This window comes from Rhinoderma darwinii, chromosome 1 (assembly GCF_050947455.1).
Source record: "Rhinoderma darwinii isolate aRhiDar2 chromosome 1, aRhiDar2.hap1, whole genome shotgun sequence".
In the NCBI taxonomy this organism is placed as follows: domain Eukaryota; kingdom Metazoa; phylum Chordata; class Amphibia; order Anura; family Rhinodermatidae; genus Rhinoderma; species Rhinoderma darwinii.
Genome location: NC_134687.1, coordinates 394,344,212 through 394,368,891, shown reverse-complemented (window position 1 = coordinate 394,368,891; position 24,680 = coordinate 394,344,212). Strand labels below are relative to the sequence as shown.

Genomic DNA, 24,680 nt, shown 5'->3' with positions numbered 1-24,680 from the left:
GCGACAGAAAAAAAAATAAATTTTTTACAAAAGTTTTTTTTGTGCAAAAAGTTGTAAAACAAAGTGATATAACTTTAGGTATGGCCGGAATCGTACTGACCCGCAGAATAAAGTGAACATGTAGTTAACGCATATTGAACGCTGTATTAAAAACAAAAAACTGCAATTCTGGCATAGATTTGTTTTTCTCACCTTGCCAACCAAAAAAAAAAAAAAAAAATGATAAGTGATCAGAGTCACATGTACCCCAAAATGGTACCAATAAAAACTAGCTCGTCTCGCGCAAAAAAAAAAAAAAAAAAAAAAAAAAAAAAAAAGTCCTGCAATTGTGAACCAATACCTCAATTTTACGTGGTACTCTCACTCCTGAGCCCTGTCAAATGTCCAGGCAAAAGATTAGGGCCACATGTAGGGGGTTTCTAAAAACAGGAAACCGCATAATAATTAGAGTGCTGTGTTGTGGTGGCACAAGCTGGGCACCACATTGGCATATCTATGGAAAAAACGAAATCCCATTTTCACTCTTGCAGAAATTAGTGTGCACTCTATGTTGCAAACACCTGCGGGGTTAACATGCTCACTACATCCCTAAGTGAATACCTTGAGGCGTGTAGCTTCCAGAACTGGGTCACTTCTAGGCGGTTTCCACGGTTTTGGTCCCACAGGGGCCTTGCAAATATCGTCCAGAAACCAATCCAGCAAAATCAGCACTCCAAAAGCCAAATGGCGCTCCTTCCCTTCTGAGCCCTACCGTGTGCCCAAACAGCAGTTTGTGAAGACATATGTGGTATTGCCGTACTCGGGAAAAACTGCTTTACAAAAGGTTGGGGTTCTTTTTTTCCTTTGTTGAGAAAATGGAAAATTTTGAGCTAAAGCTACGTCTTATTGAAGAAAAGGGATAGTTTTTATTTTCACTGCCCAATTCTAATAAATTCTATAAAAAAAAACCTGTGGGATCAAAATGCTCACTACGCCCGTAGATGAATCCCTGTCGTTTCCTAAGTGGAGTCACTTTTTGGGCGTTTTCATGGTTTTGTCCCCTCAGGGGCTTTGCAAATGCAACATGGCCTCCGCAAACCATTCCTGCTACATGTGATCTCCCAAAGCAAAATAGCGCTCTTTCCGTTCTAAGCCGTGCGTCCAAACAGCAGTTTATGACCACGTGGGGTATAGTCTTACTTGGGGAAAAAGCACCGCAAAATTTGTGAGGCAATTTTTCTCCCTTTAGTCCTTGTGGAAAGAATATACATATAAAAAAAAAATTGCTAAACCTACATTTTCTTTGAAAAAAAAATTAAAAAAGTAGATTGAAATTTTCACAGCCTACTTTCAATAATTTCTGCAAAAAACCTGTGTGGTCAAAATGCTTACTATACCTCTAGATAAATTTCCTCAATGGGTGCAGTTTCCCAAACAGGGTCAATTTGGGAGGATTTCCACTGTTTTGGCACTGCAAGAGCCCTTCCAACCTGACATGGTGCCTAAAATATATTCTAATAAGAAGGCCCCAAAATCCTCTAGGTGCTACACTGCTTTTGAGGCCTGTGCTTCAGTACATTACCACACTAGGGGCACATGTGGGAGATTTCCTAAATCTGCAGAACCTGGGCAATAAATATGGAGTTGCATTTCTCCAGTAAAACGTTGTGTTAAAGCAAAGTAGAGGTGAAATTTACAAATTTCATATTTATTTTTTTTGTAATTCCAGTGAAACGTCTAAAAGGTTAAGAAAAACTTTCTAAATGCTGTTCTGAATACTTTGAGGGGTGAAGTTTTTAATATGGGGTGAATTATTGGGGTTTTCTAATATAGAAGGCCCTCAAAGCCACTTCACAACTAAAATGGCCCCTGCAAAAATAGCTTTTTGAAATAAACTTAAACATTAGCAGCAATTTCTCACATTTTTAAGACTTGTAACGTCCTAGAAAAATAAAAAGGATGTTCAAAAACGATGCCAATCTAAAAGTAGACATATGGGGGATGTTAATTAGACCACACTAAATTGTTGCCAACTGCCTGTCTTACAAGCAGATACATTTAAATTTAGAAAAATGCTAATTTTTGCAATTTTTCACAATTAAATACTGAATGTATCGAGCAAATTTTGCCAGTAGCATAAAGTTCAATGTGTCATACGAAAACAGTCTCAGAATCGCTTGGATAGGTAAAAGCATTCCGAAGTTATTACCACATAAAGTGAAACATGTCAGATTTGAAAAATGAGGCTGCCGGGAATCTCAAGAGTGGCCAAGGAGGGAAGGGGTTAAATTAACTTTTACTTTGAGAAGGTAAATATATACACTGTAAAATCTAAACCCAAAAACCACGGAGGAATCAGTTTTTTCCAATGCAACCATTATATAGTACTTAAAATGGTGCCAATAAAAACTACAACTCCTCCCGCAAAAAATGTATCCTTCATAAACAATTCCATGGACTTAAAAACAAAAAAAAGTTATGGCTCCAAGTAAAGGAAGGCGGCGATTGAAAAATGAATGGCTTGGACTTTAAAGAGGCTCTGTCACCAGATTTTGCAACCCCTATCTGCTATTGCAGCAGATAGGCGCTGCAATGTAGATTACAGTAACGTTTTTATTTTTAAAAAACGAGCATTTTTGGCCAAGTTATGACCATTTTTGTATTTATGCAAATGAGGCTTGCAAAAGTACAAGTGGGCATGTTTAAAGTAAAAGTCCAAGTGGGCGTGTATTATGTGCGTACATCGGGGCGTTTTTACTACTTTTACTAGCTGGGCGTTCTGACGAGAAGTATCATCCACTTCTCTTCAGAACGCCCAGCTTCTGGCAGTGCAGACACAGCTGTGTTCGAGAGATCACGCTGTGTCGTCACTCACAGGTCCTGCATCGTGTCGGCCACATCGGCACCAGAGGCTACAGTTGATTCTGCAGCAGCATCAGCGTTTGCAGGTAAGTAGCTACATCGACTTACCTGCAAACGCCGATGCTGCTGCAGAATCATCTGTAGCCTCTGGTGCCGATGTGTCCTCGCTCGTCTGACACGATGCAGGACCTGTGAGTGACGTCACAGCGTGATCTCGAGAACACGCTGTGTGTTTGCACTGCCAGAAGCTGGGCGTTCTGAAGAGAAGTTGATACTTCTCGTCAGAACGCCCAGCTAGTAAAAACGCCCCGATGTATGCACATAATACACGCCCACTTGGACTTTTGCAAGCCTAATTTGCATAAATACAAAAATGGTCATAACTTGGCCAAAAATGCTTGTTTAAAAATAAAAACGTTACTGTAATCTACATTGCAGCGCCTATCTGCTGCAATAGCAGATAGGGGTTGCAAAATCTGGTGACAGAGCCTCTTTAAGGTGTTAAACAGACAGGTTATTTAACCCCTTAAGGAGACAGCCTGTTTTCGCCTTATGGACCAGGCAATTTTTTTCAAAACGGACGTGTGTCACGTTGTGGTAATAACTTCAGAATGCTTTCACCTATCCAAGCGATTGTTTTCTCGTGACACATTGGACTTTGAATGTATCGACCAAATTTTACAACTAAGTGTTTATTTGTAAAAAAAAACAAAAACTACATTTTAGAGAAAATTTGTAAAAATTTAGCATTTTTCTAAATTAAAATGTATCTAAGACAGATAGTAATACCACACAAAATAAATAGTTACTAGTTCACATTTCCCATAGGTCTACTTTGTTGGCATCGTTTTTTGAACACTTAAAGTTCTAAGCCTTGTAACGTCCTAGAAAAATACAGTAATTCCTCACAATTTCAAAAGGCAATTTTTTTTTAGGGACCAGTTCAGTTCTAAAGTGACTTTTATGGGGGGTTTCTAATATATAGTGCTGTCAATCATCCCATTTTAATAACCTAACCCCTTAAAAGTATTAAAAACAGCTTTTAGAAAGTTTAACTCTTTAGGTGCTTCACAGGAATTTATTTATTTTTTTAGCAGAAAATCAGTTCTAACCAATTTTTTTTTCTGTAACACAGAAGGGTTTAGCAGAGAAAGGCTACTCAATATTTATTGCCCAGGTTCTGAAGTTTAGAAACATCTCACATGTGGCCCTAGAGTGGTAATGGACTGACAGAGGCCTCAGAAGCACTTCGTGGATTTTGGGGCCTCCTTTTTATTGGAATATATTTTAGGCACCATCTCAGGTTTGAAGAGGTCATGTGGTGCCAAAATAGTAGAAACCCCCCAAAAGTGACCATTTTGGAAACTACACCCTCGGGGAATTTATCTAGGGGTATAGTGAGTATTTTGACCCCGCAGGTTTTTTGCAGAAATTGGAAGTAGGCCGTGAAAATTAAAATCTAAAAATTTTTCTCAATAAAATGTAGGTTTAGCACATTTTTCTTCATTTTCACAAGAACTAAATCAGAAAAGTACCCCAACATTTGTAGAGCAGTTTCTCCCAATTAAAACAATACCCCACATGGTCATAAATGGCTGTTTGGACACGACAGGGCTCAGAAGGGAAAGAGCAATATTTGACCGAGCTCAAATTTAGCTGGAATGGTTTGCGAAGGCCATGTCGCATTTGCAAAATCCCTGAGGGGACCCCATTTAGGCAGCTACACGCATCAAGGAACTTATCTAAGGGTATAATTAGCATTTTGACTCCCAATAATTTCTGCAAAAAACCTGTGAAGTAGGCAGTGAAGATGAAAATCTAAATTTTTTTCCGATAAAATTTAGCTAAACCTACTTTTTTACATTTCCACATGGACTAAACGAGAAAAGGCACCCCAACATTTATAAAGAAAATTCTCCTGAGCACAGCAATACCCCATATGTGGTTATAAACTGCTATTTGGACACACAGCAGGGCTTAGAAGGGAAGGAGTGCTATTTGGCATTCAGATTTTGTTGGATTGGTTTGCGGTGCTATGTCGCATTTGCAAAGCCCCGGAGGGAACAAAATAGTGGAAACCCCAAAAGTGACCCAATTTAGAAAACTACACCACTCAAGGTACTTATCTAAGGGTATAATTAGCATTTGGACCTCACAGGTTTTTTGTTTGAATTGATTTAGGCTGTATTTACTGGTATTTCAATATATAACGTGGGGGCATGTGTATGTTGTGAAGAGCAAATCAGTATAATAAAAGGGTACATAAATAATAAAATTAATAATTCATAGATGTGTGGTAAGCCTTGAAGCAATCCTTTATGCACAGACCAGGTTTCGCACTGATAAGCAGTGTCCCTTCTTATGCCCCTTTTGCTACACTGCACCTTTTTTGGGATCTTCCCTTCTTTGCAGTTTGGGGAACGATGCCGGCAAAGTGTTGTCCTGGTACAATACGGATGCCCTCACTTTCAGCAGATGTGTTTGAAAACCAGGTAGGGGAGGGCCCAAGCACCTTGATCATATCCTCCTGAAAATTAAAGGAATGACCCTGTCCGGCCTGCACATTTGGATAGCATGTAAGGGTATGTGCACATGACCTCTTCAGACGTAATGGAGGCGTTTTACGCCTCGATTTACGCCTGAAAAGACGGCTCCAATACGTCGGCAAACATCTGCCCATTGCTTGCAATGGGTCTTACGATTTTCTGTGGAGATGAGCTGTCATTTTACGCGTCACTGTCAAAATACGGCACGTAAAATGACGGCTCGTCAAAAGAACTGCAGGACACTTCTTGGGATGTTTTTTTGGAGCAGTTCTCAGACTATTGAAAACCCCTCCAAAAACGGCGGTAAAAGACGCGAGTTGCTCAAAAAATGTCTGAAAATCAGGGGCCGTTTTCCCTTGAAAACAGCTCGGTATTTTGAGACGTTTTTGACTCTTAGGGTATTTTCACACGCAGAGTTATACAATGCCATCTGTACCATGTGCACAGCCACCTTTTTGTACCACATCCTTATTTTTCTCATGGCACTATAGGGCTTTAGCACTTGATCTGAGAGATCAACACCTCCTATTTACTTGTTACAGCCCACGATGCAATCTGGCTTGTGGGTCACTGTGGATGCTGCCATTGCCATGTATTGTGGTCAAGAGAAGGACATCCATCGTCCTGAGGGCATCGCAAACTCAAAAACGTCTGAAAATCAAGAGCCGTTTTCCCTTGAAAACCGCTTTGTATTTTCAGAAGTTTTTGAAGCCACTTGCGATTTTCGCGGCTTTTTTTACAGCCATTTTTGGAGTGGTTTTCAATAGAGTATGAAAAACTGCTCCAAAAACATCCCCAGAAGTGACCTACACTTTTTCGCGGCAGTTTCTTTTTTAACGCGGCCGTTTAAAAAAAAAAAAAAAGCCCATCGGAACAGAACGCCTTTTTTCCAATCGAAATTAATGGGCAGATGTTTGGAGGCCTGAAAAACAGTCGAAAATAGGCCGTGTGAACATACCCTTATGCTTGATTAACACCATGTTCTCGCTGCATATTGCCCTGCTCACCCCTTCTGACACATTGGCCAAGCAGTGCTTTAGAGACCGCTCTGGTTTTTGCGCACCGTGCCGCACGCTGCAGTATTTTTGGTGGAGAGGCATTTAAAAATAGTAGGATGCTGGTGTAGCAGTTATCCACGTGAAGTTGATAACCCTGGTCCAGCAGTGGGTGCACCAAATCCCACACTATTTTCTCACAAACTCCCAGTGCAGGAGGGGGGGGGGGGGCGGCATTCTGGGAGTTCAATCCTGGAGTCCTTCCCTTCATAAACCCAAAACCTGTAGTTGTACCCTGAGCTACTCTCGCACAGTTTGTACATTTTTATCCCATACCTTGCCCTCTTACTGGGCAGATATTGGCGGAATTTTAGCCTACCCTTAAAATGAACAAGGGACTCGTCTATTACAACGTTCTTTTGGGGCTATGCGCTTCTTGAAATTTGGTACAGAAAGGATTGACTGGCCTGATTTTAAATAGACTGTCATATATGGGGTCATCACTGGGCAGGCACTGTGCATTATTATAATGCAATAATTTAGGAATAGCTTCAAAGCGTGTCCAGGGCATTGGGGGTGTTAGGCAATACTGGAGTACAGATGTTTTGTACGATCTGTGGCTTCTTTACTAGCCTCATATGTAGCACAAGGCCCCAAAACTTTAGCATCTCCACTGCATCTACAGGGGTCCACTTGAAGGGTCTAACATATGAGGACATGGGGTTCTGGGCATATAAATTGGTCTGGGTCACCCTTCAGTCTCAAAATGAGTTAGAGTTGCCTATGAATTTAGCAATTTAAGGCTCATAATTCTCAGGGGGATGAGTTCCACACAGGATCACCTATTTGGGGGGGTTGCCTCGACTAATGCCCTGGGTTGCCTTTGCAGGGGCTCATCACTAGATGAGGACAAGATGTATGGGGCGAATTCTCCCTCGCTGGCAGAGTCAGTGTCAGAGGCCAGAATGGCGTATGCCTCCACTGCTGAATAGGCCCTTTGGGATGATTGGGAAGTTTTTATTATAGGGGGGTGTAGTGCTTGAATACGTGTAACACGGACTTTATTTTTACACAGGGAGATGTGAGTTTGTGTTGTGCTTTTAAATGTGTATTTCAAAATTGCTGAATATATAAAAAAAAAAATTTACTGAACAAACTTCAGTAAAAAAAATTATGGCAATATAAAACTAAGGAGTTTCCTGACAGTAAAATTTAGAGACGTTGAAATTGCTAAAAAAAAAACAACAAAAAAAACCTGCGTTAATAAATTACCAGAGGCAGATTATGGACTCACTCAGTGGCTGCAGGGCGCACACAAGAAAATGGTGCAGTAAAAACAGGCCAGAGTGAGAAAAAAACAGACCAAAAAAAAAAAAAAAAAAAATTGCCTTGAAAGAGTGCCAGGGGAACAGCCGAGGGGATTAATAGGTCCTGGGCGCCATATAGGTCTTATCCATTAATAAAAAGGAGGGGGGGGGGGGGGGGGGCAAAAAAAATAAAAAAAAAAAGCTAAAATCAGCAATTTAATTAGCAACTTTAATTTCTCAATTTCTTAAATACTGCAGTGCAGATGGCATAAAATACTTTGCTGCTTTCCTTCCTTCAGTGTAGTTTAACCTGGAATAGAATTTGAAGTGGAGCATTGTGCCTGGGACCCTAAATGCTCCTATACCCTGAAAAAGGTTAGAACGACAGTAAAGACTCCCTGTATACATTTCTTCCTCCATCTTCCAAACATGAAGTGTAGTACAAAAGAAATTTCTGTAGACAACTCACATACATAATCATTTTTAATTTGCCTTTGGTTTAGTGCTATCATAAGATGCAGAACAAGCCATAAACACTGCAGATTAAATCAAAGCTGGGAAATCTTCAGGATCATCGGGATTCAAGGCAAATTCATTTACCTAAACAGAAGTAAAAAAAAACAAAAAAAACGGAATATCAGAATCAGCCATAGCCATATAAAGAGATACAAACGATTTCATTCAAGCTTCATGCTGTTTGCAATGTTAGGCCGGATTCACACGAGCGTGTGCGTTTGCGCGCAAAAAAGAACTCGCTTTGCAGCAAATGTTCCTAAACTGCAAGCCGTTTGCCTTGCCATACTTTTTATACGTACATTATGGACCTCATGGGGAAATGCCTCTTCTCTTCTAACAAGTCCGCGTCCACGTCCTCCACCTCTTGCCCCGCGTCCTGGGCGGGGAAGGCTCCCAAAGTTAATATCCAGCCGAGAGGTGATATCATTAACTGGTTTGCGGAGGCCATAATGGTAGTCATCATCATCTTCCTCATCCTCCTTTAAATTCTATTTATATAAAATTACCATGTAGATTGAATGGTATTGGATAGTCAATTCAAAAGCCACAAAAAAAACAAAAAACACCCACAATAGACACTAGTATAAAAACATTGGGGTAGACTTACTAATACTGTCTAAGGCTGGGTTCAGTTTTTTTTTGCAGGCAGAAAATCTGCCTCAAAATTCCATTTGGAATTTGAGGCAGATTTTGCTCTGCCTGCACGCCTTTTTCGCTGCGTTTTTTTGCCCGAGGCCATTGAGCGCCGATAGGCAAAAAACGCTGCAAAATCTGCTCTGCCTCCCATCGATTTCAATGGGAGGTCGGAGACGTAAATGCCCGAAGACAGGGCAAGTCGCTTTTTTCCCCACGAGACTTCAGCTCGTGGGGAAAAAACAAACAAAACAAACACCTCAGTCTCCCATTGAAATCAATGGGAGGCATTTTCGGCCGCATTTGGCGCATTTTCCAACGCGGTTTACGCGTCAAAAAAAGTGTGTGAACTGGCTAAGATTTAGACAGTGTAAACTTCGACAAGGCAGTCAGAAGAGGAGCCAAATTTATCACATGCTATATTGCCATTTAGATGTAGTGCACCTGCAAAATACATTAATTCACGGCATTGAACAGTTTGATATTAAGCTGTGCAGCTGCACAGCTCTAAATTTGTAATACACAAATTTAGTGACTGATGTGATTTGGCTTGGCGCCGCACTAATGAGCTGCGGCACAGGCCCTAAAAACAGAACATTTTGCACACTGCACAGCGCCCCCACGTTCGGTCTTCAGTACTGGCACTGCTGATCATTAGTGCATCGCCCGCCGCATCACATGTTGATCGCGTGGGCACAGCAAGTGTGACTGCACGGTCTGGAGTCGGGCAGTGGCTGTAATACACGAGAAACCTTCGATCTCTGCCATTATCCCCTTGAACACAGTGATCAAAAGGGAAAACAAGGGGGACCCCCTTTAATAGAGAATTACGGGGAAAGCCTGTGACGTGATAGAGGGACATACCTTATATGGACAGACAGCCCATGGCCCATTGAAGGACTACAAGACTGTCTGGCAATCATTCCTGTTAGGAATGCTCAGTACACAAGCTAATGTACTGGCATACAGATATGGCAGTACATTAAAGCTTAAAGAGGCTGTCACCAGATTTTGCAGCCCCTATCTGCTATTGCAGCAGATCGGCGCTGCAATGTAGATTACAGTAACGTTTTTATTTTTAAAAAACGAGCATTTTTGGCCAAGTTATGACCATTTTCGTATTTATGCAAATGAGGCTTGCAAAAGTACAACTGGGCGTGTTGAAAAGTAAAAGTACAACTGGGCGTGTATTATGTGCGTACATCGGGGCGTGTTTACTACTTTTACTAGCTGGGCGTTGTGTATAGAAGTATCATCCACTTCTCTTCACAACGCCCAGCTTCTGGCAGTGCAGATCTGTGACGTCACTCACAGGTCCTGCATCGTGTCGGCACCAGAGGCTACAGTTAATTCTGCAGCAGCATCAGCATTTGCAGGTAAGTAGCTACATCGACTTACCTGCAAACGTCGATGCTGCTGCAGAATCATCTGTAGCCTCTGGTGTCGATGTGTCCTCGCTCGTCTGACACGATGCAGGACCTGTGAGTGACGACACAGCGTGATCTGTGGAGAACACGGCTGTGTCTGCACTGCCAGAAGCTGGGCGGTCTGAAGAGAAGTGGATGATACTTCTATGCACAACGCCCAGCTAGTAAAAGCAGTAAACACGCCCCGATGTACGCACATAATACACGCCCAGTTGTACTTTTACTTTTCAACACGCCCAGTTGTACTTTTGCAAGCCTCATTTGCATAAATACGAAAATGGTCATAACTTGGCCAAAAATGCTCGTTTTTTAAAAATAAAAACGTTACTGTAATCTACATTGCAGTGCCGATCTGCTGCAATAGCAGATAGGGGTTGCAAAATCTGGTGACAGAGCCTCTTTAAATACCACACACCCACACTATTGTTGCGACTGTATTCGGATTAACCTGCACAACAAATTTAGTGTCATTTATGACCAGTGTATGCTGAAAAAAAACAAAACACCGATTTTCTAATTTTTGGCAAAATAAAAATTTATATAAGATGGATTATGAAGGTGCTTTTTTTTGGTACATTTATATGAATTACAACTCGTCCTGCAAAGAAAGTCTCATACAGCTACTTCGAGGAAAAAAAAAACAAAAAGCAAAATCCTACTAACGCTTGGATGAAAATACTAATTATTCAGGATCCTGTCGTTTAACCAGTTAATGCCGTTGTCAATAGCGACTGGAGCATTTAAATTACTAGAAACAGGGTGCCGTTTGTCGGCATGGCAGCCTGGGGCCCTGATGAAGGCCCTCAGGTCTGCAATCATTGTACCCTTATGATAGGAGAGCGTCAGTATCAGGACATACTGCAATACATTAGTATTGCAGTATATCATGCAAGCGATCCAACGATCTGATTCAAGCCCCCTAGGGGTGGGCGAGTAAAATTTTATTTTTAACACACCACACTTAAATTTGATATCACCGTAATAGTGTCGAACCTCAGAATAAAGTTAACGCACCTTTTTACCGCACGGTCAACGCCGTAAAAACAAAACCCCCCCCAAAAGATTGAAGAACCACTTTTGTCCCTATTCCACCCCACAAATATTTTTTCCCCCCCATTACATTATATGGTACAATAAAAGCTGCAGAGAAAATCTAGACCTTGTCCCGCAAAAAAAAATAAAAATAAATAAAAAGCCCACATACGGCAATATTGATGGGGGAAAAATAAATTGTAATAAATATTTATGCGTTTTGGAAGATGAGGAATAAAAAACAAAGTGAAAATATAAAAAATGGCTGCAGCAAGAAATGGTTAAGTACAGCGGCACTTACAAGTATATGACGAAGCATTTGACTATGGGTGCAACTTCCTGTAATAAGTGGCTCTGGAGCAGACAGCAGTCCCCCACCCCCAGTTGGAGCGAAGTAGTAAGTGAGAACATTTTACTTAAATATTTTGTGCACTCTGCTTAAAGAGGACCCATCATCAGGTTGCAACATCTAATGTACATTTATTACCTCTACTCCCTCAGCTTCAAGCAGTTTAACTTTTTGTTCTGCTCCCCCCCCCCATTCCTAACGACGCTTCGTGTTTTGGGCGTCCGATATGGTAATTCACTGTACTTTAGTTCACACCCCGTTGGCTAACTTCAGTCTCCTCATGTGGAGCATCTTTACTGCCTCTGATGCGGTCCAATCAGCACGAGGCAGCTCATGACAAGCCTTGCCCAGCGAGACCATGCTGGGAGAAAAGACACACATTTATCCGAAGATGCCTCGGACAGCATCGGAGGCAGTAAGATATTCCATCCATGGAGACGCACTGTAGTGCACACCCAGTTGACAAACCGAGTAATAATGCTCCGTACTTTAGGTGCCCAATATGGTAATTCACTGTAAACGGGAAGAGGGCAAAACAAAGAAAACCGTGCTGCAGGGAGTGTGGTAAAGGTAATATATGTATATGAGATATTAGGACCTGGTGACAAGTCCTCTAAGTTATTTTGCCCTCTAGTTCTACATTACCTTGCTGGTACTACTCAAAAAGAAAAAAAAAAAAAAAAAAAAAAAGAGGCACGAGGCCAAAGTACTGAGATATTGGAACCTGCCTATATGTCCTCATCACCAATGAGGCAACCCAAAATTGGGTCATACCAGTTTACCACCTAACTTAAACCTATTTTTATTTGCCTATTTCAATACAGTGATAAATTAGGTGTTTTGGAAGCAGTTTCAAAACAAAACGTGCACAGCTAGAGACACTTACATTTACGTATTTTGATTTGTGGATAACAACGGCTTTGGAAGGCATGGAGGAATCCAATTTACGTATATTCAATTCAGCCTTTGGCCTGCTTTGGTCTTGCATAGACTTCCATTCATCCAGTGACATCTCTCTAGCATAGTCTTCAGTATTCTCTTCTGACACCCTATAACAAAAAAGTATAAGTAAAAAAAATCTCCATCCTGTGGGTTCCAACTGCGATAGCCTTACCAATCAAAAAGTTAACGTATATTCTAGCCATATGACATCACTTTGTGATGCGAATAACTTCAATAAGGGCGTTTCAAGAAATTAACATGAACTTACTTGACATCTTGCTCCTCCTCTAGGGTGTCAACAGGATCTGTAGCCTCTATATTTTCAACAGGCGCTGGCTCCATTTCACTAGAAAAGCAAATTCATTAAATCTATGCAGCCAATTTTTTTTCCTCCATCGGGTCGATTTTCTTTAGGTGTGCATGGCAGTCGCACATACAGTTGAGTTTTTTTGTTGCCATGCAGTTTGTTACAATTGGAGTAATAATCCATGGAGGAAAAATTGGAAAAACAGTAAACAAAAAACTATTTTGTTATAGGTCCTCAATTTGGCTTAATTCTGTACCTGAAAGCATCTTTAATTGAGCCCCAGTTGCGAGGTCCACTTCCACCCCTCTTGTCTTCTGCTTTTACTCTACTACAGACAAACATTGGTTTTATACCAAATATTAGACAGAAGGTGGAACATTTATACATGCTACTGCAAAATGTGGCATAACCTGTAACCCACAGACTCTGTGGTGGTCAGTTTATGAATGTTTGTGTTGTCCTAGTAAAAGATAAAATCATGAACATTTTTTTGGTAAAAAAATTTTTCCCCATAGCCCCCCTAGCATGTAATGCATGGATTCCATGGAGAGTCATCTGGCTCAGAGGCAATCGGAAGTGGGAGAAAATCCCTTTGATGACCAGACATATGGTAAACAAAATCGCTATGGAGCTAGAGCATCGATTCTAAATGGCCAAACATTTAAATACCAGGTTATGGTGCAAGGACAAGATTTCAGCGCCTTTACGTTGATGGATCTATAAAAGTCTCTAGCACCAATCTCAAGATTATTGAAATGGCATTATTCCAGCAAAAAGGGTTTGTGAGTTTTAAAAAGGGAGTGTTAACTATCTGTAAAAATTTCTCTACGCAAGTTCACCAAATGCATAAAAAAAAAATATATATAAAAAGAAATTAAAAAAAATATTCAGGCTAGTTCTGATTTCCAGTGGTCTACACAGCACTTAAAAATCAGCAACGTACCTGAAGAAGCAGAGCTGCAGAGTAAAGCTTTGGGAAGGGGCAAAGCCTCTGAGCCAGAAGTTGGATGTCAGGCTACCTCACAGTCCACTTGGCTACTTTGCCTAATCTAAATCACTGACCATGGCTGTGCTTTAGTGGAACAGGGCTTTAACGCATTGGAAAGAGACAAACAACCGCATATAGAGAAGAGGAAAGATCTAGATACAGTTACTAGATCAATGAAAACTATATAAAATGAAAAAAGTTAAAAAAATACGCTTCCAAAGAACATACTCACGCCTTGTCACTGCCACTGTGTCTTTCAAATTCTCGCTTCCCTCTTTGATTTTCATAATCCATATTTCGTGGAAAGCCTCCTCTTCCTCTACCTCGCGTGCCTCCTCTTTGATTTGCTACCCAGTTTCTCACCTGTTTTTCCCGCTCAAAGCTTCAAATAAATATATAAAGTTAGATTCTAACCACTACAGACCAAAAAAAAAAAAAAAAAAAACACACACCTCAGCCTACAATTGAAATCAATGGGGAAGCAATTTGGGCTGTTTTTTTGGTGCCGAATCCAAACGCAGTTTCTGCGTTAAAAAGAGCATGAACTGACCCAAAGCATTAGTTTCAAGTAAACAGTTGGGTATGCATACTGCGGCTGTCAGCCCCTTATCGATGTAACCATTACCTACACAGGTCAGTGATGTTTTTTTTGCGAGAACACCCCTTTAACAAGTCTTACATTTTCAGTTTGAAAGTACCAATGTCGGGCGACAAGCTAAACCTCAAACTACTGATTGATACACTTTATAAACCCAGTACCTTGAAAGTGGGTTGCTGCCTTTACATGAAGAAAATCTTATATTTTACACACAGGTGTGGGTTGTGTGTCACACAGCCAAAAGGTAATAAATTAAAAAAAAACAAATGTTGGAAAAGCATGCAGTATTCCAAACTTGTGCAAATTGTCAGGTTGTTTAGGGCTAAGGCTACACAGAAACTTCTGGCCATGCGACATAAGATTGCAAAGACGCACTGCTACATCGCAACTAATGATAGTTAACGTCATTGCGACCTACAAGTTTTCACGACACGACTCAAAGCCAAACTTGTGGATTTCAGCACAATATTCACCATTAGTTGCAATGTAGCAGCAGGACCTCACAACCTTGTCTCCCGTGGCCACAAGTCAACATGTAGTCCTAGCCTAAGACTGCACTTTGGGCTATATACTAAAATAAAAAAAAATAGGTGTTGTATAGTTAATTTGCAAAATCGCATGGCAACTAGGCAGCATGAAAACCTCAACCAGTATCATGAAGATAGGCAGAGTTTACTTGTGTACACATAGACTAATAATCTACATACTTATCAATGCTGTACTCCATGGGCTTTTCTAGAAGATTTGGACGGAACTCTTTGAAAGCAGGCCGGCGGTCTGTTCTTTCCACTTTCATTTCTATACTACAGTTTTCATTCGGAGCAGTTTTTTGCACAGGCTGTTTTGGAGCTTGCTTCAGGCCTGGTGGGAAAAAAAAAATAAAAATAAAAATATACTTGTATGGGAGCACAGCACGAAAATGCGGCCCACGGCAGTCAGCGGCCAGCTGTGCCCACAATAGCGGGCTGTGATTACGGGCACGGCTGTGTGCATGAGGCCTAACAGGACAGTTTGCCTTTCTCCCTAGGGACAGAAAACATGAATAAAAGCCCCCTCCCCTTTACCTGCTCCAGTTCGTGACAGATCAAATCGGATTAAACAGTAAGGCACAAAAACATATGGAAAAAACCCTGTGCCATTGGGGAGCTTAACCAGTTAGTGACCGGCCCATAGTCTTTTTACGTCGGTCACTAACGGGCCTTATTCCGATGCCATAGACTTTTTACGTCGCGGCATCGGAATAAGTAAACAGAGAAGGGAGCTGTCAAATCTCCCTGCTCTCAGCTGCCAGACGTAGCTGGGGGTGTCCCTGCTCTGCCGGGTGAGATCGATATCAGTATCGATCTCACCCGTTTAACCCCTCAGATGCGGTGCTCAATAGCGAGCACCATATCCGAGTGGTTTTGGAGAGAGGGAGGGAGCTCCCTCTCCCCCACCGACACCCTGCGATACGATCGCCGAGTGTCTGTCTCCCATGGCAGCCGGGGGCCTAATAAAGGCCCCCAGGTCTGCCAGTAATGAATGCCTGCTAGATCATGCCGCAGGCATGACCTAGCAGATTCCTGTCCGTTGTAAACGGACAGGCATAATACACTGCAATACAAAAGTATTGCAGAGTATTATAATAGCGATGGGAGGATCGCATAGTGAAGTCCCCTAGTGGGACAAGTAAAAAAAAAAAAAAAAATAAAAAAAAGTTTAATAAAGTTAAAAATAAATAGTGAAAAAAAAAAAAAAAAAAATGAAAAACCCACTTTTCCCCCTTACAAACTGCATTAGTATTAAAAAACCAAAATAGTTAAAAAGTTACACATATTTGGTATCGCCACGTCCGTAACAACCCCGACTATAAATCTACTACATTACTTAACCCGCACGGTGAACGTTGTAAAAAATTAAATAAAAAACGACGGAAAAATTGCTGTTTTCTGTGAATCCTGACTTTAAAAATGTGATTAAAAAGTGATCAAAAAGTCGCATCTACTCCAAAATGGTACCAATAAAAACTACAAGTGTTCCCGCAAAAAAAAAAAAAAAAAAAAAAGCCCTCATACAATCGGTGAAAAAAAAAACGTTACGGCTCTTCAAATATGGAGGCACAAAAAGAAATTTAAAAAAAAAAAAAAGTGTTTACTGTTTAAAAGTAGTAAAACATACAAAAACTATACAAATTTGGTATCGTTGCAATCATAACAACCCGCTGAATAAACAGTGTTATTTATACTACACGGTAAACGGCGTAGATTTAGGACGCAAAAAAAGTGGCGAAATTTCAGATTTTTTTCTATTCCCCCCAAAAAAAGTTAATCAATAAATATAAACCCCAAAATGGTGCTAGTAAAAATTACAACTTGTCCCGCAAAAAACATGTCGACGCAAAAATAAAAAATGTTATAGCTCTTGGAAGGAGACAATTCAAAAACGTAAAAAATAGCTTTGTCATTAAGGTCTAAAATAGGCAGGTCATTAAGGGGTTAAAGAGGCTCTGTCACCAGATTATAAGTGCCCTATCTCCTACATAATGTGATCAGCGCTGTAATGTAGATAAGAGTTTATTCATTTTGAGAAAGGATAAATTTTTAGCAAGTTATGAGCAATTTTAGATTTATGAGAATTACCTTAGACAACTGGGTGTTTTTTTTTACCAGTTGTAAAGAGAAGTGTATGACGCTGACCAATCAGCGTCATACACTTCCTCCATTCATTTTTAGCAGTACTCGCAACACAGCGCGATTTCGCGAGATCACGTGTACTGTCATTCACAGAAACTTTACCGAAGTGTCGGGAGTGATGAATACACCCCTGGCTGGAGAGGATGTCTATTCACTCCCAAGACACTTTGGTAAAGTTAATATGGGAGTATTTGACTGCACAGCGATCTCACGAGATCACGCTGTGTTGCGAGTACTGCTAAAAATGAACGTAGAGAAGTGTATACACTTTACCAATGGTGTTGTAAACAAGTAGACGCCCATGTGTCTATTAACCCTTTCATGCCGACCATTGTATATTCACGTCCTTTTCGCACATACCCCGTGCAGCCAGGGCGTGAATATACAGATCACTGTTCTAGCCGGCATAGCGCTGTGAAAAGTGCTCGGATGCCGGCTGGGTCAGTGTCCGCGGCTCCCCAGCGACCTGTTCTGACAGCCCAACAGATTGGTTCGGCTGCAGAGAATACGATCACCGTCATTAACCACTTCCTGACCACCCACTATAAATTAGCGACAGGAAGTGCACAACCCAGTTGCTGATCTGGGGATCCTGTACTGCCATCAGAGCAGGAACATGATTCCACCCAGGTCAGAATCTTTGCAGCCTCAGCCATTTCCACCACAGCAGTGGCATGGTCAGTTTGACCCAGCACCAGATGCCTGGACAGTAGAGATATTCAGTGTAACAGGCAAAGAAAAAACACATCTAATTTCCAGAAGGTTAATGGGAAGGCCACAAGTTCCTGAGCTGTGTGGTTCGGAAAGGTGCCCGCCCCAGCACTTGACTGGCATCTGTGGAAAGGATCGGCAAGTTCAGTTGAAGGAACAACCCCATAGGAACTGCCGGGGAGTAGATCCACCACCAAAGCAAGAGACTGACTGCCAAAGGAAGGATGAGCCTCAGATCCAGGGAGCGGTTCCACCGGGAGAGGATCACCAGCTGAAAAGGGCACATGTGGAACTACGCAAGAGGGAATGGTCTTTATTAAGGCCACCATGGTCCCAAGAACCCTCATGCAGAGGCAGAGTAAAGTCGGAGCGGCTCTCTGCAATTAATGAACCCCATCCTAAAGGATAGATGGGCACTCTGACACTGGAGGAAGGAAATCTCTTGCAGACAAATGCAACACCCAGGAACACAATCTGGAGACAGGCAAGATTTGGGGAAGTTGATAATCCAACCAAGCTGACTTGGGGTGTCCAGAGCTATATGGAGCGCCATATCGTTGTCCTCCCTGAGAGGGGCTTGCTCAAAAGGTTGTCCAGGTACAGGGTGAGACACCGCCCCTGGTCCAGAGGAGCACCATCCTAGCAGAGAGAACCTTCGTAAAGCCAAAGCCATAAATTGTTAATGAGACTGCACTGCAAAGCGCAGGAATCGCTGGCAAATGGAACGTGCAGATGAGTCCTTTATGTCCACTGAGGAAAGACACTCATCTCTTCCATCGTACAGACTGGAGGGATTTTATCAGAAAATTACAGATCCTGACGTGAGCGTTGACTCTTAAAGAGGCTCTGTCACCAGATCAAATCCCTATCTCCTATTGCATGTGATCGGCGCTGCACTGTAGATAACAGTAACGTTTTTGGTTTGTTTTTTAAAACGATCATTTTTGGCCAAGTTATGAGCAATTTTATATTTATGCAAATGAGCCTTTCTAATGGACAACTGAGCGTGTATTGCGTTTGTAACATCTGGGCGTGTATTGTGTATGTAACATCTGGGCGTGTTTACTTGTTTTACTAGCTGGGCGTTGTGAATAGAAGTGAATGTCCGCATCATACACTTCTATTCACAACGCCCAGCTAGTAAAACAAGTAAACACGCCCAGATGTTACAAACGCAATACACGCCCAGTTGTCCATTAGAAAGGCTCATTTGCATAAATATAAAATTGCTCATAACTTAGCCAAAAATGATAGTTTAAAAAAAAAAAAATAATTTCTGTTATCTACATTGCAGCGCCGATCACATGCAACAGGAGATAGGGATTTGATAATCTGGTGACAGAGCCTCTTTAAGATCCAAAATGGGCTGAACCAAGCAAGGTTGGAGTAGAACACCCTAAACCTTTGGGTCAGGGGTACTGGAATAATGACCCCTTTTAAAAAAGGGATCAAAGTACATGAATAAATAAAAAAAAAAGAAAAAAAAAAAGAAAGACCGCGTTTGGAGGGGGACTGAGGAACCGCAGACAAAAATGCTCTGGTGGAAGGCTGGCAAATTAGATTTTTTTTTATCTGGAAGGATACCACATCCTGAGACCAGGCACCCAAAATGTATAAGCGCAAATTGCCTGTGAAGAGAAGCCTGCTCCCCCACTATGCCTGAAGTTGCACCCCCACTCTATTCAGCTAGAGGTGGCCTTGCCAGTTCCATCCTTAGCAGAATGAGGTCAGCGTCACCAGGACATGAGCTTTAAAGGAAGATTTGGCTTTCTGAACCTGGTGAGACGGTTTATGTGATTGGAGAAAACATGAAGGGACTGAAAACAAGGGACCACCCTTTTGACCGGAGTTGTCAGTTTGACCCTATTTTAGGGAAGATGGGTTCTCTTGCTTCCTGCAGCTTCTGAGATAATCTCAACTAATTCCAAGAAGATAGGAGCCTGAAAATGGAAGCTCAGCCAGGGACTGCTGTGAAGCCATATCTTCCACAGCAAACCAAGCTTTAAAGCCAGGTTGCCCTGCGGAGAGCAACAGAGTAGGCCAAAGCCTGAGCTACCAGATGGGCAGCCTTACGCAGGTACTTTGACGCAATGGAGATATGAGACAGGCCCACCAGTTCCTCTGGAGAACCAGAGTAGGCCATGACTGAGTTTGTACAGCCAGTAACAGCTCTGTTAACGCCGATGCAAATATTGGGTGAAGGGAATAACCAGAGGCCTTAAAAGTGGTTTTAGCAAAAGGAGTCCACACGGCAAGCTAGAGGATCTTTGAAGGAAGCGGAAACCACTATAGGCCAAGTAGTATCTTTGATGAATACCTATATTGAGACAAACCAAACGATAAAAGTTATAATAAAGTCTGCACATATCAAAAAGACAGACATTAAATACCCATAACTGTATGTGAGGACATATCACACTTCCACAAAGGGAACACCAAGTACAAATGGTATCTTGCAAATATGTATGAATCCTTTATTACAATAAATCATAACATATTGGCCATCAGGACCTAAAATTAGACATTTAAAACACACTGATGTGGAGAACAATAAGGCTACTCAAAAAATAACACTACAGTGCTATATGGTATAGTAGCACTACGGGTCACTTAATCAGACAAGCTGTAAGTGTATAATACAAAGAAATGTAATCACCACAAATATGGTTCAGAAACACATTTCCACAAAAAAAACATGTCATTGACCCAACAAAATATAGGAAGGGATGGCAACAAACACTTAGTATCAATATGTATGTAGCTAAATAGAAACCAGGAAATCACCAAAAGTCAAAAAGGTCCCAGAGACTATACCAACCCATGTGTTGCATGATAAGCCTGAAATGAACTCAACAAGAGCCCCAACACATGTTACGCGGTAGCTTTTTCAAGGGGTACCTTCAAGGGGTTTCTTGTTGTGGAGTTTGGCTGCTGGCGGTCATGTGACCAGACTGGCCATTCAGAGGAGTCTGAGCCGCCAAACTGGGACATTGGAGAAAAAGGCAGGAATGTGATGGCGGGGGGGGAGAGAAACACCCACTACCTGCTTGTACAGCATTAGTAATCAATGGCGCTGCCAACGCAATGGCGCTGGGTATAGGGGGGAAAATGGCATCACTGGCAGAGGTGCCCAGCAGCAAAAAAGTGCCAGAGCTCCCCAAACTGGCAGACCTAAGACACATACAAGATGTGGCCGGGGCGGGGGGGGGGGGTAACAACCCTCCAGCGCAACGGTTTCCTCCCTCCATCTCCCAAATGAGCACCCCCTCAGTGTTTCGTCCTTTGCTAAGGAGACACTGATAGGAGAAGTGCTCCTTAGGCTGGTGGGTGACAGGAGCAGATGCTCTTGTCCTGCTCATCTTGATAGGCAGATTGGACAATTGTGCATTTTCAATATGACACTTTGCACCCACCAAGGAGTGGACAACAGGGAGGCTGTCGAACCTGGGTCCCATCTTCCTTGCGGAATTAAAAAAAAAATATATATATATATATATATATATATATATAAAATCATATTTGGTATAGACTGCTGCATTAGAAGAAGTGTCTGGTCTTCGTGTCTGTAGGAGGCAGACAGAATAGCTCAGGGTCTGGGCAGGGTATAACCTGTAGGAGAACACACAATTTGCCTATAAGGCAACCAACCCTATTTTCCACACTAACAGAAGGTAATAAGTGGTTCTATTCACAATTCCTAATAATGAAAACATTAAAAAGGCACATCGCTTACCTAAAAGCAAACCATGAGCCCAAAAACGTTATTACTCAGATGCAACGGTCAGTCTACGCTAACATCAGTAGAATATACTGTCTATACTAGAGGGAAGTGTCTGCAGATCGCTATCCCAGAATGGATTCTGTGCTGATGGTATGTTAAAGACATTCAAAGACCCCCAGACAGGTTTCGCCAAAATGGTGTCCTCAGGGGCAATGGCGATGGAAACAGCAGCTCTGAAGCTTAGAAAACCGTCGTAGAAAGTCACTAGAGACCAGTGCAGAGGAACTATGTAACTATGTAACTGTTCAGGTGACTTGGTGTATCGTCAGACACATTTGATAGACAGCTCACTTAGCAAATACACGAAGCTCCTACAAGAGCAAATTGCTGCTTACGTATGAAGTATACTCAGTAGCACCAAAATACAGAGTCCAAGTTTTGGTTACAGCAGACTGCGCTTGCATCCAGACTTCGAAATAAAAGTTGTCCCTCCTACACAATACGCAGTCTTTAAAGGCAATGTGTTGCCAGAAAAACATGTTTTTTTTTAAATGAAACATTTAGTGTGTGGGTGATTAAACATTGTTAAAAAAATTTTTATTTTTTTCACGAGTCAGGAAATATTATAAATTGGATTCAAATTTATAGTATTTACCATTTCTGGTCACTAGATGGAGCCATTCTCAAAAGAATGTGGTAAAGCAACCACATAGCTTTTCTGCTGCAAAATTGGGTAAAAAGCCCTTGCTCTAGTGAGCTCTCAGCATCCCCCCCTCCTTTATCCTGGCTAGTGCCGGGATAAACGAGGGGTTTGAACGGTGTAACCTCCTACACTGTGTGTCGCCATTTTTTGAGCTAACACAGTGTAGTAGGTTTACATACAGTAGTAAACACACACAAACACGAACATACATTGAAATCTCTTACCTGCTCCTGCCGCCGCGGCTCCCTCCGGCCCGTCCGCTCCGTCTGCTGCCGCTGGACCAAGTGCACAAGTCCGGAAGCCGCGACCGGAAGTAGTAATATTACTGTCCGGCCGCGACTTCCGGTCCACAGGAAAATGGCGCCGGACGGCGCCAATTTCAAATTGGACTGTGTGGGAGCGGCGCATGCGCAGTTCCCACACAGACGCCGTACACACAAGTGAATGGGACGGGAGCCGTTCGCAGTCCCTATGGGACTGTGGCTGCCGTATTCCATGTCTGTATGTGTCGTTAATCGACACACAGAAATGGAACAAAAAATGGCAGCCCCCATAGGGAAGAAAAAGTGTAAAAATAAGAAAAAGTAAAACACAAACACACAAATAAATATAAACGTTTTTAATAAAGCACTAACATCTTGAACATAAGAAATTTTTTTTTGTGATGACACTGTTCCTTTAAGAATATCAGAAATTTAACTTTGTGTCAAGCCTCCTAGTGGAAACAGCATATGCTCCATATGTAATGAGCGAGAAAGGTGCACATCTGGTGGAAAGAAAGACACCCCCCACTCACTAAGAACCCCTTTTTCATATCAGATGACTTCAATATAGTCTAGACCACAACCAAATATATCACTAACACAAGTTGGAACATGCGACACCTGTCTAATGCCACTAGAAGATATTGGAGGGCTGCTAATCTGACTGAGAGCCTCACCTAATCCTTCAAAGCATCAGATATATATATACCGTATTTGTTGCAGTAATTTTTGAGACTGTTCCGTTCTTGCGAGTTGGACCTGCAGAAATCCACGTACATGTATAGGAAGGATTTGCAGAAATTTCTGCAACAAACCTGCCACATGTGAATAAATCCAACAAGTTCATAGCTTTTAAAGCACTGGGAGAGAAGATTTCTTCTCTGGAAGTTCCAAGTGAAGAATGTGGCACCTATTTTTGGAGTTTTGCCGCAGTACTCAATCTTCTACAAAAGCGTATTTGAACTTAAAAAGGTTCACACTTGTCCTGCCTAGGCCCTGGACTTACCGAGGCTCCCTATTGCGTTCAATGTTCATTGTAGCCCTGATTGTAGGAGATGGAGTCCCTGATAAAAGCAAAGAGGGCAGCCAGAGGCATCACCACAAGAGTCAATCTGACCTTGCAAAATTGCCTAAACCTCATGATCAAACTCCAAATCTGACTGCCAAAACCGGTGGCCTGGAAAACTTGGAGAAAGTTGTGAAAGGAGTGAGCATTCTTTGATCTATGGCTTAACTTCCCTGCAGGGCTGCACGAGAGCCACGATTAAAGGCTATGTAAACCTTTGAAAAGGGTTTTGTTTTTTAATAAAAATGGCAGGGTTTGGTGCAACTTAAAGAGGCTCTGTCACCAGATTTTGCAACCCCTATCTGCTATTGCAGCAGATCGGCGCTGCAATGTAGATTACAGTAACGTTTTTATTTTTAAAAAACGAGCATTTTTGGCCAAGTTATGACCATTTTTGTAGTTATGCAAATGAGGCTTGCAAAAGTCCAAGTGGGTGTGTTTAAAAGTAAAAGTCCAAGTGGGCGTGTATTATGTGCGTACATCGGGGCGTTTTTAATACTTGTACTAGCTGGGCGCTCTGAAGAGAAGTATCATCCACTTCTCTTCAGAACGCCCAGCTTCTGACAGTGCAGATCTGTGACGTCACTCACAGGTCCTGCATCGTGTCGGACACATCGGCACCAGAGGCTACAGTTGATTCTGCAGCAGCATCAGCGTTTGCAGGTAAGATCGACTTACCTGCAAACGCTGATGCTGCTGCAGAATCAACTGTAGCCTCTGGTGCCGATGTGGCCGACACGATGCAGGACCTGTGAGTGACGTCACAGATCTGCACTGTCAGAAGCTGGGCGTTCTGAAGAGAAGTGGATGATACTTCTCTTCAGAGCGCCCAGCTAGTACAAGTATTAAAAACGCCCCGATGTACGCACATAATACACGCCCACTTGGACTTTTACTTTTAAACACACCCACTTGGACTTTTGCAAGCCTCATTTGCATAACTACAAAAATGGTCATAACTTGGCCAAAAATGCTTGTTTTTTAAAAATAAAAACGTTACTGTAATCTACATTGCAGCGCCTATCTGCTGCAATAGCAGATAGGGGTTGCAAAATCTGGTGAC

General features: G+C 42.0%; 1 protein-coding gene across 7 annotated transcripts in view; it reads right to left on the bottom strand.

Annotated features, from left to right (window-relative positions):
• Positions 1 to 8,154: 8,154 nt before the first annotated feature.
• The window catches only part of HABP4 (hyaluronan binding protein 4), a 42,599-nt gene continuing 26,073 nt past the window's right edge, over positions 8,155 to 24,680 (bottom strand). For 5 of the 7 annotated variants that reach the window (XM_075828825.1, XM_075828827.1, XM_075828823.1 and 2 more), the window contains exons 3-9: positions 15,189 to 15,342; positions 14,116 to 14,265; positions 13,152 to 13,223; positions 12,857 to 12,934; positions 12,533 to 12,695; positions 8,505 to 8,693; positions 8,155 to 8,289 (exon numbers count right to left, since the gene is read on the bottom strand). In XM_075828825.1, coding sequence (XP_075684940.1) covers positions 8,233 to 8,289; positions 8,505 to 8,693; positions 12,533 to 12,695; positions 12,857 to 12,934; positions 13,152 to 13,223; positions 14,116 to 14,265; positions 15,189 to 15,342 — 863 coding nt within the window. In that variant the 3' untranslated portion in view covers positions 8,155 to 8,232. The remainder of the gene's footprint in view (positions 8,290 to 8,504; positions 8,694 to 12,532; positions 12,696 to 12,856; positions 12,935 to 13,151; positions 13,224 to 14,115; positions 14,266 to 15,188; positions 15,343 to 24,680) is intronic. The other 2 variants (XM_075828824.1, XM_075828826.1) reach the window with 2 other exon arrangements.